The 19,787-nt window shown below is 34.9% G+C and overlaps 1 protein-coding gene across 3 annotated transcripts in view; it reads left to right on the top strand.

Annotated features, from left to right (window-relative positions):
* Positions 1 to 19,787, top strand: part of LOC136027186 (Na(+)/H(+) exchange regulatory cofactor NHE-RF1-like) — a 95,390-nt gene that overhangs the window by 68,974 nt on the left and 6,629 nt on the right. For all 3 annotated transcript variants that reach the window (XM_065704195.1, XM_065704196.1, XM_065704197.1), the window contains 2 exons: positions 16,593 to 16,817; positions 17,490 to 17,726. In XM_065704195.1, coding sequence (XP_065560267.1) covers positions 16,593 to 16,817; positions 17,490 to 17,726 — 462 coding nt within the window. The remainder of the gene's footprint in view (positions 1 to 16,592; positions 16,818 to 17,489; positions 17,727 to 19,787) is intronic.

The raw sequence follows: 19,787 nt of genomic DNA, 5'->3' as shown, positions 1-19,787 counted from the left end.
TGTTGTTTAGGCAATATGGAGTAGTCTGTTTCCATCCATGATCCAGTCAGATCAATTTATTTGCCTTTTTTTAATAGTTTTTACTATGTGTATTGCCATTAAATATCATATTGAAATAATCTTGCTATTATACAATTTTTGTAAAGCCTAGGAAAAGTATTATTCTTTGCGAGAAAAGTGTATTTTTATTGTGTATAGTCAAGGCCGTATTCAGGGTGGGGAGGGGTTACCAGGTTTGGCCCCCCCCCCCCCGAATTTTCTTCTGGCATGTAAAAGCGTAACAAAAATGCATATAGACCTAAAAAAATACGCTTTTTAATGTTTTTAGAACTCATCAAGCAGAAATACTGGATTTGAACTAAATAATACTATAGATTAGTAAAATTTAATTCGAATAAATGATTAAATTTACAAGATGTTGTAGTTTTAGGAAGCTGAACTTTTTGGCAGTTTTCTTCTTTTTTTTTATCAAGAAAGCAAATGTTTTTTTTAGTTTAATATTTTCGTGGTATTTTTTTTTTCATTTTAACTAGTCTTTGTGTTTTATCCTCTATCTCCCTTGTTTCTCCCCGGTCAGATTTATTTGTCTTTTTTGTTACTAAAGTTGTTGTTACCTTGCAAAATTGTTAGGTTACCTGAGAAAGTAATAGCCTACCTGAGAGTGATTTATTCATGGCAATGAAACTGAATATTGTACTTTATATGTGACAGTCATGCATTTTTTTTATGACTCAAATCGTCAAATAATGTCGACAAGATTTAATACTTTAACTTAATCGATTGAAGGTAATGAACCGAGAGAGCTTTGCCGTCAATTGAGACCGAACTGCGGAAAATATGACCAATGACGATAAATAGTAAAACAAGATATGTAGATAATAAAAACTTAGATTATGTTGTTTTGAAATATAAATAGCGCTAATCAATTCGAGTTTATTTCATTCTTATATAAAAATTATTTTCCGCTCCATATGGAAGAAAAATTTGTTCCATACGAAGTGACATAATAATAAATACATAAATAGAATTTGGGGAAAGAATACCATGAAAAAATTTCGCAGTGCGATTCTCATTGAGAAAAACTAATAATTACTACCTTAAGCTGCATGCTTAAATATGGTAAGGGAAAAAAACAGAAAACAAAGACAAGAGGTTCTCAGACTTGATAGACAAGAAATATTTAACATTTTATCTAAAAAAGGTAAATATTTAATAAAAAAGTTTAGATAAGTTGTGAGGGATGTCCCCTGAAGGTCTCCGTTTTTATTGTGGCCTTATTACAGATAATTAGACTGCTGCGAGCAACGGTGCCACTCCGGCAAAACTAGTTTTTCAATGGCTTAGGGGGTTGAAGAATTCAAGTTTCGATTATCAGATTTAGCGTATTTGAAGATACTACTACTACTAGTAATAGCTCACCGCAGCACCAGGACAGCCTCGCACGATCCTCCTCCATTCCAATCTATTCAATACCTCGCTCTTTACGCTCAAGTCTGAATTTTGTTCCCAATTCTTTGAGCCCCAAATCACAAAGACCGTTTAATTAGAATAAATAGCTCTTTTGAAAGTATTAAAAAAAACTTTAGCGTGAAGAGCGAGGTATTTGCGAGCGGGCGCACCCGTTCATTTCTGTTCGTGTTAAGTTTTAATGTTGCTCCTTACTTTCAGTTGAAAAAACTTGTTTTTTTAATTTAATTTCTGATTGTTTTTTAAATAATGCTGTGAAATCCGGCGCCCCATCATGGGGAATTCTCTTTTACCATGAAATATTCCTCCATGGAAGGATCCTCCCACGTAAGCCTCTCCAACCAAATCCCCCCCATTAGAAAAATTTTCTCCTGAAAACGTCTGTATGCTTCCCAATAACCAATACTACATGTAAATAATAAACAAAGTTCATAACTTGCAGCCCTTACCCCTGGGGAATATGGGGATTAAGTCGTCCTCAAAGACATAGTTACTAGATTTTTCGACTATGCTGAACAAAATGGATATCTCAAACTTTTGATTCGGTGAATTTGGGAAAAAATGAGCGTTGGAGGGGGCCTAGTTGCCTTCCAATTTTTTGGTCACTTAAAAAGGGCACTAGAGCTTTAATTTCCGTTCGAATGAGCCCTCTCGCATCATTCTAGAACCACTGGGTCGATACGATCACCCCTGGGAAAAAAACAACAAAAAAACAAATAAACACGTATCCGTGATATTTCTTCTGGGGAAAAAGAAAATCAAAATTCCACATTTTTGCAGAAAGAAGCTTGAAGCCTCTACAGTAGGGTTCTGTGATACGCTGAATCTGATGGTGTGATTCTCATCAAGATTATATCACTTTTAGGGGGTGTTTACCCCTTTTCCCAAAATAAGGCAAGTTTTCTCAGGCTCGCAACTTTTGATGAGTAGGACTAAACTTGATGAAACTTATATATTTAAAATCAGCGTACAGTTACAGCATTACAGCATACAATATTTACAGTTTATGCAGCATTACGACAATTATTGTGCTTAGCCTTATTTTGTATTGATAAATAAATACTTCGAGAATGAGGATTAATTTTGGTACATTCGCTTTGTACAATATTAAATAGGTAGGGCTAAAGACCGCCACCTTCTGAGTTATGTACTATTTAAACTTGTTTTTTCTCAACGGATTTGTCGGTCGAAGAGTACTAGAATTTAGCCCTCCCCTCACCCATGTGATTTGCCCCTCTTTGAAGAGGTTCTCTTTTCTCTTGGAAATGAGGTGAATTTGAATCCCCGACACACAACCCCCCATCCCGACACACCACTATAAATATATAGTTACATTTGGTATGTCGAAGTAATATATTGAAAGTATTAGTTTGGCAATTCTTTTTTAATTTTTCAGCACTTAAATAAGCGACATACTCTTGTTTTAGTATGATCCGTAGCTAACCCAAGGTCTCATGTTCTTTGGGCCATAAAACCAACATAGTTTTATTCTTACATTTAAAACTATGTAGAAATAATTGCAAAGGTTTTTTGATCAGAATGTTTCTTGGCTTCCGCGTGTTGTGTAATTTGCGCACAAGAGACAAATCTGCCAATTCATTATGTATTTATTTGAAAAATAATTATACATGACTGTATGAAAGACAATTTGAGTCGATGCATAGTTTCATGTGGCTTCTATTGTTTATAAAACCGCTTTGTCAGGTTAATGAATAGCTACGGAATACAATGAACTAGTGAGGCCTGTACTTAAGATATTGCTGGGTGTTTTAGGGGGGGGCTGATATAAATTTGTAAATTCCAAGAAAATAAACTTGTTTGTGTTGTCCATGATACAAGGTTGACATTTGAAAAGAAATGAAGGCACTTGTGTATTATACTCACCACACTCGAGAAGGGAAGTTAGGTTAATCGTAATGAAATATACTAAAATCTCATAAAAGTATAGTGCTTTAGTAACAAAATTTTGGAAACTACAACCGAGAATTATGGAAAGCAGGTGGTCCAGAACACATTATATTAAATACCTAACCAACTTTATATATTAAATATTTAATTGGAACATACCTGCATAGTACTTTATCTCACTCAGGCTAAGCTGATTATTTCCAAGTGCACATAGAAACCGGGTTTAAACAGATCAAGAACAACAGTGTGGTCGGTATAATACGCAAGTACCGAAATGAATATGTCAATGTATTGAATTATTATGATTGAATTTTTGTGGGATTTTATTCGTAAGGAGAATCTTTTTTATTACGTCTTGGTGCAGCTTATGGACTTGTATTGTTAGATTAAATAAAAAAAAACAAGTTTTTTCGACCGAAAGTAAGGAACAACATTAAAACTTAAAACGAACAGAAATTATTACGTATATGAGGGAGTTCGGCCCCTCGTCAATACCTCCCTCTTTACGCTAAAGTTCCAATTTTGAATCACAAACGCCGTTTAATTGGAATAAATAGATATTTTTTTTTAAGTATTGAAAAAACTTTAGCGTAAAGAGTGAGGTATTGACGAGGGGTCGAACCCCATCATATACATAATAATTGCTGCTCGTTTTAAGTTTTAATGTTGCTTCTTACTTTCAGTCGAAAAAACTTGTGTTTTTCTAATTTAATTTCTGGTCATTTTTTAGATTTTGCTGGGAAGTCCCGTGTCCCCTTCATGGAAAATTCTCTTCCCCCATGAAAAATTATGTAATACTATGTGTAAACAATGGGCAAAGTTCATAACGTGCAGCCCTTCTCCCGGGGATTGTTGGGGATTAAGTTGTCTTCAAAGACATATATTAGATTTTTCGACTATGCTGAATAAAATGGCTATCTCAAAATTTTGATCCGGGGACTTTGGGAAAGAATGAGCGCCGGAGGGGGCTTAGTTGCCCTCCAATTTTTGGGTCACTTCAAAGGGGCACAAGAAATTTTAATTTCTGTTTAAATGAGCCCTCTCGTAACATTCTAAAACCACTGAGTCGATACGATCACCCCTAAAAAAAAAATAAAATAAACACGCATCCATGACCTTTTTTTCTGGCAAAAAAAATACAAAATTTCACATTTTCGCAGACAGGAGCTTGAAACTTCTACAACAGGGTTCTCTGAAACGTTGAATCTGATGGTGTGATTTTCAACAAGATTCTATCACTTTTAGGGGGGTTTTCTCTTTTTCGAAAATAAGGCAAGTTTTCTTAGGCTCATAACTTTTGATGGGTAAGACTAAACTTGATGAAACTTATATATTTAAAATTAGCGTAAAATTTCAATTCTTTTGATGTATCTATCAACATGAAAATTTTGTTTTTAGAGTTTCGGTTACTATTGAGGCAGGTCGCTTCTTAAGTATCTAGAATAGATTTAATGAACCTCCTATCCTTGCTTGGTTTACTAGGTAAGGATATTAAAGAGATGATTGCTTTAAACTAGGATAATAATGCTACGGCTACGGTTAAGGTAGGAATTGAAGTTAGTAGCAGTCTTATATTATTAACTGCATCCACGTCTTATATAACTGCATCCAATAACTTTACTAATGATTCTACCCTGGTAAGTACAGCTATCCACTTGATCAATTTCCTTGTTGCCTAATCTCACCCCTTCGGCATAATTTATTCCTGGTCTAAGCGACTTAGTCTGCTAAAAATAAATCTTCAAACGTTTATATCACATCCTGAATTCTCAAAACCTCCAAAAAGACATTAAGTTTGCTAACATTTTTAACATTAAGTTTAGGCTACTAATAGTTATAACTGTGTCTGAATCCTGAGACCCCATTAGTCCCCTGTTCTGTACATTGTAAACGGGCATTTGTTTCAGTTGATAGAATAGATTTAGTGAAACTACTATCATTGTATGGTCTACCAGATATGTATATTATGAAGATAATTGCTACGAACTAGAATAATATTGCTACGGTTATAGTAGGAATTGAAGTTAGTGGTTGGTTTGGTGTGAAATCTGGAGTTAAGCGGGCTTATGTTATATCCCTGTTTATGTAAATTATTTTGATGTAGTTTGTCTTAATGTATACTGGAAAGGCTATGGGAAGGGCGAGGGGATATGGTATCAAATGAGAAGGTAAAACTATCCTAGGCTTAGATTACGCAGACGATTAAATGTGCTAGATAAAAGTGTTAGCAAACTGAATGAGGCTTTGGAGGTTTTGAGAATTCAGGGTATGATAACATGTTTGAAAATCTATATTTAGCAGACTAAGTCGCTTAAACCAGGAATAAATTATGACGAAGAGGTGATATTAGCCAACAAAAAATTGATCAAGTGGATAGCTTTATTTACCTGGGAAGTTAGTGAAGTTGGTGGATTTTATAGATTCTGCTTTGCTTGAGTTTTTCTATTCACTAAGTCCGGAGATCTACCAGGACATGCGTATTCGTGCTGGATACATGCCTCTGGTTATCCGAGCTAAAAATTGGGTCCCTCTGTTTCTTTGCTTATAGTTCAAAAACTAAAGGGGTTAGAGAATTTCTAGATCATACATTTTGTAGAACGACAAATTTTGAGCCGAGTCCACTAATAAAAAAAAAAGATACATTATGTAGGCATATTTTCAAGGTAAATCAAGATTATTCCCAAAACGCCTTAAGTTTTGTTATGTTTTTTGTGTGTTTTTAAATATTAAAATTGAACAAAAAAGGATAAAATAATTTTAGAAAAGGGACGTTGAACTTTGTTCAATTTCCTTTAAATTGATCCATAATTGAGCAATTTTGAATCAGTTTTGTATTTTCTATTGATTTTAGGGGAATTTTGGTCATTTGAGATTGATTTTTAGGGAATTTGAGGAAATAAAGACGCAGCACCTATTTGTCAACCATATAACGTGGATTTTCGTATTCAGCATGATCGATTACGGCAGATAGCATTCTCAACTCTTCTGCTGCTTGCTGACCACCCAAAACTTAAATATGAACATTTCTCTTGGGTGGCTCCCTGACTAGTCTGGGAATTCGATGGGAAGAATTCAAAAGAAAGGCTTTAAAAGAAACTAGAGCTCCATGGGAAGCGGTAAAGAGTGATGGTTTGAACAGATTGTGGAGGAGGAGGAGCGTACTGTTGTGTCCTCGGACTGTTTGGTGCACCAATACTTTGTTAGATGTATTTTTATTGCAGTATAGTAACTGTATAAAGAAAGTTATTTTACCTCTAGAAACCATGAAATTTGTATTAATTTAAGACATTATCTTCCGTTTTCGATTTTCAGTTTGTGCTTTATGCATAATGGTTTTCAAATAGGCTACTGTCAGGATAGAGTTGAAAACTATCGGCCGATTTCAATTAAGCCTATTTTTTGCCGAGTAATGGAAAAGTTGATTGTTTCACGCGTTCAAAAGTATTTTGACGGAAATCATCTTTGGAATCCTGCTCAGCATGGTTTTCGGAAAAATAGGTCTTGTAATACTCAGCTTCTTGAGGTTATTTTGGATTTTCAACGTTTTGTCGATTTAGCTATACCCTTTGACTTCATTTACATCGACTTCTCGAAGGCATTCGACAAAGTCTCAATACCCATCCTTCTTAAAAAAATGTGCAGCTTATAAATTGGGTAAAAAAAAACAATTGCATTTATTGCTGATTATCTAAATGGACGAACTCGTAAGGTTTTTGTTGGTGAAGTTATGTCATCCTCAATTGATGTGTATACCCTTTGACTATACCCTTTGACTTCATTTACATCGACTTCTCGAAGGCATTCGACAAAGTCTCAATACCCATCCTTCTTAAAAAAATGTGCAGCTTATAAATTGGGTAAAAAAAAACAATTGCATTTATTGCTGATTATCTAAATGGACGAACTCGTAAGGTTTTTGTTGGTGAAGTTATGTCATCCTCAATTGATGTGTTAAACGGAGTCCCCCAGGGTAGCTCCCTGGGTCCAATTTTATTTTGTTTATTTATTAATAATCTGCCTTCCTCTGTTCAGCATTCTACTGTCAAGATGTTCGTGGATGATGTAAAACTTTATCTACCAGTAAAAGACCAAAACGATGTGTAACTTTTACAGGAGGATCTTGACTCTCTAACTTATTGGTGCGAATCTAATTGCATGTTCATAAACCCTTCTAAGTGTGTTGTTCTACACTATGCTCGTAAACTCCCACCCGTGCATACTTACCAGCTGTCTGGCATACGAATCCCTTCTAACGAAATAGTGCGTGACATTGGTGTTTACTTTGATACCCAATTGAAATTTGATAAGCATGTTTCGGAAATTGTAAAGAATGCAAATTATCGTTTATCGTCCAAAAGGAGAAGCTTTAGTAGGTTTAACCTTCGTAATTTCTTACTACTATACAAATCAATGGTCCGCCCTCTTCTTGAGTATAATACTTCTGTTTGGTTTCCATTAAGTCTAACGGATCAGCATAGGATAGAAAAGGTTCAGAGAAGGGCTACTAGATTGGTCCCATACCTTCTGCGCCTTTCCTATCGGCAGAGACTTTCTAGGCTTCAACTCCCGTCGTTGAAGTTTCGGACACGTTGCAATGACCTTGTAAATGTGTTTCGTATAATTAAAGGAGTGGATGATGTTGATTCAAATTTATTTTTTTAAATTTAGCCATTATCATTACTCGTCAGCATGATTATAAATTATATCCCCCAAAACCATTGAAAAAAATTGGTAAATTATCTTTCGTTAGTAGAGTTGCCGGACCATGGAATGGTTTGCCTTTTGAGGTTGTCGAGGCAGAGAGTGTCCGAATTTTTAAGAGTGCATTAGTAAATACGCCTTTTTACTTACACGCTTTTGTTGTGCAGTTTTGTGTTATTTAGAAGGTTTTGCTGTTTAGTTTGTCGTTGCCAATTTACTTTAGATTAGTATCATGATTTTGTGCTTTTGTATTTTTGCGACAAGCATTGATGCTTACCGCTATTCGTAATAATAAATAAATAAAAATAAATAAAGAGGTGAAAATAAAATATATACAATCAAAAGAAATGAAAATAGCCAAGACAAAAATGAACATAATTTGTCTTCGTACAGCGGTAACCCATTCCTCACTATCTGGCATACACAAGGGTGTAATTTTTTTTTTTTTGGGGGGGGGTAAGAATTCTTTTAATACTGGCGGTAATTTTTGCTGCTTTTTCAGTTTTTTAATGATAATGCAAACAAAGCATTTTTCATTGAAAATACCAAAAAAGGTATTGTTTAAATTCCTTGAGGGAGAGGGGGGGTGAAAAAATATCCCCCCCCCATTTAATTGACGGTAATTGGTTCAATTATTTAGGCGGCACTTGTTATGTCACGTGTGGCGCAATTCCACCACGCGTAACTAAGAACTTTTTTAAGAAAAGCGTTACCAAGGAAAGTTTTTCGTGCTAAAAAGGTAGCAATGAAATGCTTATTTCGCTTTTTATTCACCCTGAGTATTTTTATTTACGTCCTTCCACCTCGTGTTACTAAGAGCTAAAAAAAAAAAAACTTTTTTATTATTAAGAACTAAGCAAACTGTTACTAAGGAATTTCCTCCGCTAAGAATATAACAATAAAATGTTTATATCACTTTAAATTCACATTTTAGTATTCGAGTTTTTCATCATGTTTTTTATGCTTCTGCATACACTAACGGTAATTGAATTTAAAATCCATTGAACAAGAAACGCAAATTAATTACACAATTTCGATTTGAAGGATGTGAGAGTTTCCTGTTTGCAAAAAGAAGAATCACAGACAAAAGCTCGAGTTAAGATGAGATTAAATAAAAAAAACTAATTTTTTTTAGCTGAAAGTAAGGAGCGACGTTAAAACTTAAAACGAACAGAAATTACTCGGTATATGAAATGGGTTGTCCCCTCCGCAATCCCTCGCTCTTTACGCTAAAGCTTTTAATTGTTTCAAAAAGTAGAATTGTGGCAAAGAGTCAAACTTTAGCGTAAAGAGCGGGGGATTGCGGACGTGAAAACCCATTTCATATACCGAGTAATTTCTGTTCATTTTAAGTTTTAATGTCGCTCCTCACTTTCAGCTTAAAAAAATTAGTTTTTTTTTTATTCAATTTCTGAACGTTTTTGAATTAATGCATGTTTGTTTTTGGCTCTCCGCACATAAATTATTAAAATAAAATTTGCATATTAATTCTTTGTTTGGCTAAATGGCTTTCTCTTAGTTTTGATCAGACGATTTTGAGAAATAAGGGGTGGAGAAGGAGGCCTAGTTCCCCTCCAATTTTTCGGTTACTTAAAAAGGCAACTAGAACTTTTAATTTTTAACGAACGTTTTTATTAGTAAATATATACGTAACTAAAGAATTAACTTACGTAACAAACTTTCATAATCTTATATTTTCATTATATATACGAGGGGGTTTGTACCCTCGTTAATACCTCGCTCTTTACACTAAATCGTAAGTTTTGTCCCAATTCTTTAAGAATGACCCCTGAATCAGAAAGGCTGCAGAATAAACAGTTGAAATTACTAAAAATACTTTAGCATAAAGAGCAAGGTATATATTTCCTCCTAAATACCTCGCTCTTTATGCTAAAGTATTTTTAGAACCCCTCATATGCGTAATAATCTCTGTTCGTTTTAAGTTTCAATGCTACTCCTTCCTTTCATTTGAAAAAACGTTTTCATGTTTATTTTTCATTGTTTTCTTATAGTAACGTAGAAAATCCTGCGCCCTTTTCATTGAATTTTTATTCCCCCATGGCAGATTCCTCCAAGGAAAGATCCTCCAACATGGCCCCCTCCCCTCAGCCCCACCCCCAAACAAAATAAAATCCCCCTGAAAACGTATGTACACTTCCCAATAACCATTACTATATGTAAACACTGGTCAAAGTTTGTAACTTGCAGCCCCTCCCCCAGGGATTTTGGGGGAGTAAGTCATCCCCAAAGACATAGTTATTATGGTTTTCGACTATGCTGAACATAATGACTATCTCAAAATTTTGATCCGTCGACTTTGGGAAAAAATGAGCGTGGGAGGGGGCCTAGATTCCCTCCAATTTTTTGGTCACTTAAAAAGGGCACTAGAACTTTTCATTTCCGTTAGAATGAGCCCCCTTGCGACATTCTAGGACCACTTGGTCGATACGATGACCCCTGGAAAAAAAAACAAAACAAAACAAATAAACACGCACCCGTGATTTGTCTTCTGGCAAAAAATACAAAATTCCACATTTTTGTAGATAGGAGCTTGAAACTTCTACAGTAGGGTTCTCTGATACGCTGAATCTGATGGTGTCATTTTTGTTAAGATTCTATGACTTCTAGGGGGTGTTTTCCCCTATTTTCTTAAATAAGGCAAATTTTTTCAGGCTCGTAACTTTTGATGGGTAATTCTAAACTTGATGAAACTTATATATTTAAAATCAGCATCAAAATGCGATTCTTTTGAAGCCATTGATATCAAAATTCAATTTTTTAGAGTTTTGGTTACTATTGAGCCGGGTCGCTCCTTACTACAGTTCGTTACCACGAACTGTTTGAAATGGATAAATATTTATTTACGCAATGAGTCGAATTGCAAACGTTTAAGGTTGTCACCCAGTTTTTTGTCAAAGATTTTTTTCACTTTTTCTTTAAAACAACTTTCCCTTTTTTTATATCAAATGTAAAATTAGTTTCATCATTATTTGCTTCCCTTGGAAGGCAGTGTCGATTTCAATTGGGACTTTTTATATAGGTCTATTGGCTTAGATGAGTAGTTTTGCAACTCCATCCTTTGTCTGAGCCCATCCTCAGATCTAATGTATTGACAGGGTTATCCCCTGTAGCAAGAAAGTGCTATTTTAGCACTATTTTACTATGCGTAGCACTGAAGCACGTAATTAGGGTTGTTAAAATAGCACAAAAGCTTTCTAATTAGCACTATTACGGTCAATTTTTTGACTATAGCACCGAAAATTGCTGTTTAGCACCCAAATTGGGGCAATTGTAGCACTTTGGGAACTAACCGTGGTGACAACCCTGTGTGTTGATTCATTCTTATATTGCAGTGCATAATGGAGAAAGATAACATAACAAGAAATTTGAAAGTTGTGTAAGCTACAAGAACGATTATAAGATAAACTTTTGTAACCCGGCTATCTGATTGCAATTCCATGTTAAAGCTATTGTAACTAACGGCTATTATCAAAGCCTAAAATTGATTCCGGATTGAAGGGGAAAATCCTTTGTTTTCCCCTTGAATCGAGAACTAATCAATCAGCAAGTTTAACCAACTCTCCTATTGTGGAAAGCTGGTGAGAGTTAGAGTTTTGATCGTATAGCTTATATTAGTTGCCAAGGTAGGTTGAAGGGGCAGATATATGCGCCGGAGTTTTTTTGGGGGAGGGGATACAGCAAAGTAATTTGATTTTACTTTGAAATAGTAATTTTGATATTACTTATTCAAAGTAATCTGAATGAGAAGTGCCCAGAAATTCAGGAAAAATATAATTTTGGGGAGGAGACACGGCCCCCTAAACACGTCCGTGGAAAGGGGTATCTAATGATAAAAACTGATAATAGACATTGATTAAAACTCGTAGACAAAAATAATGTGCCTTTTATCTTTAATCTCCACAGGGTAATTTTTCTGTTTCTAGCAGTGAAGATCATGTTTTGTTGTTGCCACTGCTGATAATTCTGTTATTACCCTCACAAACTACTAACAAACAATTGAGACAGCATGGGTTTGTTGATATTTGCATTGAATGAACGATTGCTCGCGAATTATTCAAAGTGACAACACAGCCAGGTTAGCCTGGTTGGTCATGTTACTCAATTTGGAATTGCTATTGCGTGTTAAACTTTTCGCAAACGCCCTTGCACCTTTTGGACCTTTCCTATAGAAAAAAATAAATGACATTTTCTGGAATTTTACGAGAGGTGCGTGAGAGTGTAATTTTGTGTTTGACAGTATTCGGTGCTTTATATAGAAATTTACCAAGGGAGCGGTTCACTCTGATGACATCAAATACAAGCCCAAAAAGGAAACACAAGGTTACTCCCTCCCTAAGATAGTTTCTTGAAGTTCCGATGAACTCAACTATTCTATATCCATGTTTAGCAAGTGCGTTGTTCTTCCTTTAAAAAAAAGCTGTTTTTTTGCAGATTTTATAGTATAATATCCAGTTATTTTGCTTGTTGTGACTATTCATGCTACGCATGGTTTCCTTGGTTTTCTCAATGTGTTTACTTTTTGATAGTAAACTTAATACCATTTTTGACAGTAGTGACAAAGTTGCAACACGGAAGTATAAAAATGACTGGAAAATCTTGTTATCTGAGTTTCTTCATTATCAAAAAAGATTTGCTTAAGAAGGAGCAAAAGTCATTTTTTATGATCTTTATATTTATAGAAATATATCAGGTTTCAAGCCTGATCAAACAGTCTGTGGTAACGAACTGTAAGTAAGGAGTGACGCGGCCCAATAGTAACCTAAACTCTAAAAAGCGGAATTTTGATATCAATACATACAACAAAAGAATCGGCTTATTATGCTGATTCCAAATATATACAATTATCAAGTTTAGTTTTATCCAGCAATAGATGCGAGCCTGTGAAAATTTGCCTGATTTTCAAAAAAGGGGGGCACCACTTAAAGTCGTGCCATCAGGTCAAGCGTGTCAGGGAACCTACTGTGTTTCAAGCTTCCATCTATAAAAATGTTGAATTTTGCATTTTTTGCCAGAAGGAAGATCGCGGATGCGCGTTTATTTGTTTAATTTTTTTTTTCTCAGGAGGATCATATCAAACCAGTAGCTCTAAAGATCGGTAGAAGATTCATTCGAACGGGAATTAGAAGTTTTAAATGATCGAACAGACTAAAGGGCAGCTAGCCCCCCCCCCCACTAGAGCTATCCTTCAAATGCGTCCTATCAAAATTTTAAGATAGTCATCTTCTTCAGCATAGTCCAAAGGTTCAATAACTATGCCTTTGATGATGATATGACACTCCGTAGTCCCTAGAAAAAGGGCCGTAAGCGGTGACGGGCGTATCAGTATCGAACGTATTGATATCAGGCGTTTTTTGTTTGTTTTTTTTTTTTTTTCAATCGTAGTTTTATGCCTTCTATATGATTATGTGGAGAACCTGTCTTTATTAAGGCCGATTATGGTAATTCTTAAATTAATGCTTTTTTCCTACTATGCCAAGGAAATACGATTAACCGCCAAAATTTGAGGGATTTTGAGGTGGAATTTCGTTTAGGATTTATAGGGTGAGATTTTTCAGGGGGGGATTTTCCACGGGATGAGTTTTCTGTCGGGAGAAGAGTTTGTGGGAGAACTTTCCAACAGAAATTTTGCACCAGGAGAGGGGATTCCCTGTCATTATTTGAAAAACCGTCACAAATTGAATAAAAAAAACAACTGGAAGTAATGAGCAATATTAAAACTGAAAACGAACAGAAATAATTCCGCATATAAGGGGGACTGCATCCCCCCCAAGCGAAATTAAATAAAAATGTCATGGCAGTGTCGCTACCATGGGGTGTATCATGGATTTCCCGTCATTATTTGAAAAATGATCAGAAATTAAATATATAAAAAAGTTTTCTCAACTGAAAGTCAGAAGGTACATTAAAACTTAAAACGAACAGAAATTATTCCTTATGTGAAAGGGACTGTCCCCTCCTCAATTCTTCGCTCTTTACGCTAACGTGTTTTCTTACTTCAAAAAGCAGGATTATGACAAAGTCAAACTTTTGCATAAAGAAGGAGGAATTGAGGATGGGGGCAGTCCCTTTCGAATACAGAACAATTTGCTTTCGTTTTAAGTTTTAATCCTTACATTCAGTTGAAAAAACTTGTTTTTTTTATTTAATCAAAAACTTGAACTGTCGTTAAAAATGAGCTATAGGCTAGTCTGCGCGGGTGTGACACTCCTTATGTTTTGTGCTTTACAAATTATATTTTATGCTATTCCTTACAAATTAGCTTGACCATTGAGGAAATAATTGAGAAATTTCTATAAGGAAAAATGTACTTGAGAAAAATCCAGCCAATCAGAAAAACAACTGAACTCACTCATTATCCTACCTTTCAGGGTCATTTCTGACGTAGATTTAAAATTTTTCTTCAAAAAATGACTCCCTTTGACCTCGCTACTTTGATTATATTATAGAAGCTCCTATAATTCTCATATAATTCTTATACTTCGATTCTTTTTTTTATTGACTCCCCTCCCTGAAATAAATTTCTGCTCTATACCTGGTCCAATTTGTCTAATAAAATCATTGTGGTGATGCTTGATTACTATTACTGAAGAAGCTTTCGACCATTTTCTGTGATAGTCCAGGATTGTTTCTATACGATTTTTTTCTACGTTAACGGTGGATTTCGTTGAAAATATGCTCCATCGAAATACCGAACTTTTTGCACATTTGCTTGGATTAGTAAATTGAATGCCCTGACTTATGTTCATTAGTCTGATGATTTTTTTTTTAATTAGAATTAGTCAGTTAGGAAAACAATATCTCTTTTTTTTCTTTTCAATTTTTTTGTTACCATTCTTGTCCAACTTAGTCACAGAAACTCTGATAAGGTAAAGAGTTCATGAATAGTGGAATATGATATCCTTTTCTCTTTAAACTGGGTACTTTCCGGCAAATTCTTTTTCTGTTGGGTACGGTCTAAATATGTTTTCTTGATTTTTTTTTTCTGGCATATAAGAAATTACCCGTCTTTTTGTAGGAATAATTTATAGTCCTTTAATAGTGTTTCTGAATTCATATTAATTAATGGAAACATGTTCGTAATTCATTATGACAACAATTTATAAAATTAGAACACATAGACAGTTTATCGTTGTCTATTTATGTGCGCTTAAATTTTCTCTTATTTCTAGCTTCATCTCTGCACTTATGATGGGGGAAAAGCTCAACTCAGTTAATTTTTCTCTTTTATTCCTGATTAAAATATCAAATTTCATTCTCTATTATTTCCTGAGACGTGAAAAAATAACCTAACAATTAAAAATCACATAATTTACCATAGAAGAACCTACATTGACTTTTTGCCTATTCTTTTAAAGTGTTATTATCTGTTACGATTAACTTAATTGTCTTTCCTAAATAGCGCTCGTCAATTTTTACGCCGCTCGTCTTTGTAGATTGCTTTCTGACAGCATTTGGTTTTCTAATTATTATTATTTTTTTTTTGCTATATTTGCATTACAAAGCTGGATTATTTTCTTTTCAATGCCCACCCCCCGCAATATGACCAGTCATAAGTTCTGTACAAGAGACTGGACTTGTTCCGGTATTTTGAGGGGGTTGTGAATCCCCACTTCGACACGAGCCCCTTTCTCCGTGACTATTTCTGAAAGGGAAACCTTGCCGAAGTGGCTTCATACCGGAGTCAAGGAAGACTGGATCAGGCTTGCACACATCCTCCATTCTATGGAGGGCCTTGGGTCTTCCTGCTGTCTGGTTTTAAGCCGGCTTAAGCGCTTTGTGTAAATTCGAGAACGAGTTATATGTCCCTCGCCTGCACTCGTGGGACCTTTTCTGCTTTTGTTTGGGACCCAGACAATTTCAACGATTTAAACAATATTAAAATTACAACATGGACCGTTTCACCCAAGTTAAAAGACAAATGTCGAGTTGATATTTTGACTGCTAGTTTAGACGTTTCGAACTAGATTTTTTAGCAGTCCCGATAACTTGTCTCTCAGGTTTCGAAAGCATGAAATTAGTGGGTAAAGAATCCATTTATTCAGGTAGGAAAGATAATGTATATAGGTTGGGAATAGGACCAGTGGTGAATAAAAAAGCTTCTAGGTGCTCTTTAGGTTGGGCAGATGTTAGTAACAGAATTCTAGCTGCGCACGTTATAATTAGAAAGTTTGAGTCATTAGTGACGGGTGCATATAGTTGCAGGAATAAATAGACAAGATCCAAGGTAGTCTTGACAGACTTAATGTACACAATTTAATAAATTGTCTTTATTTTTCGTATAATTTGTATTTTTCAGTTACTTCGTACATGCCTCTCTCATTTATAAGTTTTGTGTTTTTACTGTGCTCTTACTATTTGCGACATAACCTTCCATCGGTTTACTAATTGTCCAAGTTGACATTTTAAAAAGGTATATGGTTTTGAAAGACAATAAAAGTGTTATTTAGGATACTATTGAAGTATCATTGTAATCATTACCCATGTTTGTTTTCTAGAAAGAAGAAGTGATTCCAGCTAGTGCTCCTATTATTCGTCTTTGTATAATCACAAAACCGGCAAACGAAGGATTTGGTTTTCATCTTCTTTCGGACAAGTCTAAAGCAGGCAAATTCATTGGTCCCATTGAGTCTAATTCACCTGCTTTCCGCGCCGGTCTTAGAGAAGGCGATAGACTTGTTGAAGTTAACGGTGCAAATGCTGAGGAATTGACACATAAAGAGGTAATTTCATACTTTCCTTTATGCAATTCTGTGTCTTTCCTTTTGTCTCTCTTCAATCATCTTTCTGTGTGCTTTGGTAATGCGCACGTTCTATTCTAAGTGTCATGTTTCTATAGAACGATTTCTCAGAACGCTAAAACACAATATTTTCCTGTGTATGCATGAACCAAATTCCAGTTCTTTCATTGCCTTAAGTATGTCTGTAGCTGTTGAATGATTCTAAGATTTATTAATCTCTTTCGTTAGAAATTTACCTTACATTTGTTAAATGTATACCACAATTATAACCAAAATCAAAGTCTTCACTTTCAGTCACCTTACTTGGGTAACATGTATTTCCTAAGCGACCCGTGTCTAGACTTGGAACAATTGGATAAGCCAAATTTGACTTTGTTCTACTGGAACACAATTTAGCTACAACTTATTAGGAAGAAGATGAAATTCTAATTTGAGCTCTACTTAAATTGAGACATTAGAACATCTTAAAGCGAGATAACAAATTTTTGGAGAAATAAGAACACTTTGAAGGGAGGTTGAAAATATATCTCATCTAAAACTTTGATGGCCATCTGTAATCTTGAACCCTCCACGCTGAACCCTCCATGCATATATTCTAATGCAGTAGAAATGTGTTTAAAGTATAATTGCTTGATAATTTCTATTTCGTATTAGATTGTGATGAGGATTAAAGATTCCCCAAATGAAACCAAACTTCTTGTTGTGGATGCTGATGCGGATGGATATTACAGAGCAAAGGGAATTCAGTTGAGCAGCAAACTGAGTACGGTGAAAGTTCTTCGAAATACGGAGATGAAGCTTGAGATGAACGGTTTGGCCTTGAAAGAATCAAAATCTTTGAATCAAATCAATGAGCAGAGCAAGCCTCGGCCGCAGAGTCAAATATCGGTGGTAAGTCATTTCTTGTTTTTTTTTTCTTTTTAATCAGAATTTTCAGCACCTTTTATTTCTAACCAACCAAATTTTGTAATTTATATCTAGAGAACTTCCCAGGGACGTTCCCAAGGGGCCTTCGGACTAGCCCTGTCCTCCCTAAAATACAAACTTTTCCCAAATTTCTGAGCAATTAATTTAAAATAGCAAACACAAATTGTTTTGTTCTTTTTTTTTATTCTACCGCAGCGTTGTACAATAGGCTTGTTACCTGTCCTTGTTAAAAGATTTGGCAACTGAAACGTCAAGTCGACGCCAGATATGTCGTCAGTTGACTTTGCGAAGGATCTTTATCCTATATCCTTTATATTTCCCCCTCCCAAAGAAAAAAAATTACATGCCTAGAACTTCGTGATGTTGAATACTACAGAGACTTCGGTAATAAAATAGTTTATGAACTTTAAAAATAATGCTATTTACCGAAAGGTAGTGTTCGGTTAGGCTAGGTTTTTTTTTTTAACTGAATGAGATATGTCTTTCTTCCTTCTCTTTTTGAACCTTTTGCACCGATCAACATTGTCAGTTCCTTGAAGGTCACTCTCCATTTGGACAACCTCGGCTATGTCACTTGTAAAGCAACACATCTCTCTGAAGTTTTAGGGGCTGTTAGCTGCTGCATTGTTTTATATAGTTCAAGTCAATGCTCTTCCTTAGTTTACGAAACGATTGCTGATTTATATCAGCTCGAACTCATGCTAAACTCTTTTTTTCTTATCTATAACTTTTTGATTAAGCATCACCAAAAATCTAAGTTCCAGTTTTCAGATATTTAGGATAACATAACTACATTTTCAGTCCTGTAAGAAAGGACTTTTTACAGAATTTCTTACTTCTTATCAGTCTAAAAGAAGTTTGCAAAACCGACCGAATCTCGTTTCATTTATTTTTAAATTCGGGTATAGGCAGCAAGTCCCAAAAACTTGGTTAACTGAATTGCAGCTATTTATAACTTTTATATAATTTCCACTTTTTTTCTTATTTTTGAGGATTGTGTCATCTCGCATAAGATGTTTCTGTTCCTTTATTGATGCAAGATATTCCAAGGTTTTGATTTTTCTAAATTTTGTTACCTAAAGAGAAAAAAGTTGAAATCTTCTTCCATAAAAAAAAAAAAAAAACTCACAATTACTGATAACCAAAAAACCGAAAATTTAGCAGTTTTTGCTCTGTTTCAATATTTTCTTCTTAACACCTTTGAAATTATTGCAGCTGAACTTCATGTACTTTTCAGCTGCTGTTGATTTCTTCTGTATTGTTACTAGTTGAAATACCTGTATTCTTTGGTTTAATTTTGAATGGATCATAAGAATCAATACTCTTGGTGTACAACCATTTTACTACATTTGTCTTTGCAAGTCAAGTAGAAATACTGATCATTCCAACTTTGTAAGTGGAGTCTGAGAGGAAATGCGTGACTTGGACAATTGAAAAGTTTAATAGTAATTTCGTGGCCATGAATAAGAGTGCTTTTGGTACTTTTTTTTATTAATATGACAATGTCAGAGTCAAGGATATAAATACTTAAAAAATATATTGCAGTTATCGTGTGTAAATTTTGTATTAGAAAAATGTCTACTTTTCAGAAGAAGAGAAGATCATTACTTTTTCTGTTCGTCATAGGATATTAATTGCACAAAGATTTAAGTTCATTTTCAACCTAATTGAAACAGGAATATAAAAAAAGGGGTCTTTAACAATGAATGGGTTTCAGCGCCTAGACATTTTTAAGTCGAGAATTGGCCATACAATACTTTGTATAAATAATCCACATGAGGATTTTCAGTGTGTGTAGGTAGAGTGTGCAACGTAAAATCTTTGTGCCCATTATTATTATTATTTATCTATTTTTAGGGTGGACAGGTTTGCATTTTGTTTAAGTCAGAGTCACGTAAGGATTACCAGTCTGTTGAACTGAAGAACCCAAAGCCTCTGGTAGTAATATAAGCGAAGCCCTGGGCCCCAAATTATGCGACTATCCCGGGTAAAATTGAGGCTTCATAGACGTATTTTTGTCGAAAA

The sequence above is a fragment of the Artemia franciscana genome, chromosome 5, assembly GCF_032884065.1.
Source record: "Artemia franciscana chromosome 5, ASM3288406v1, whole genome shotgun sequence".
Classification (NCBI taxonomy): Eukaryota; Metazoa; Arthropoda; class Branchiopoda; order Anostraca; family Artemiidae; genus Artemia; species Artemia franciscana.
Note: the sequence above shows the minus strand (reverse complement) of the source record. Positions and strands in the feature narration are given on the sequence as shown.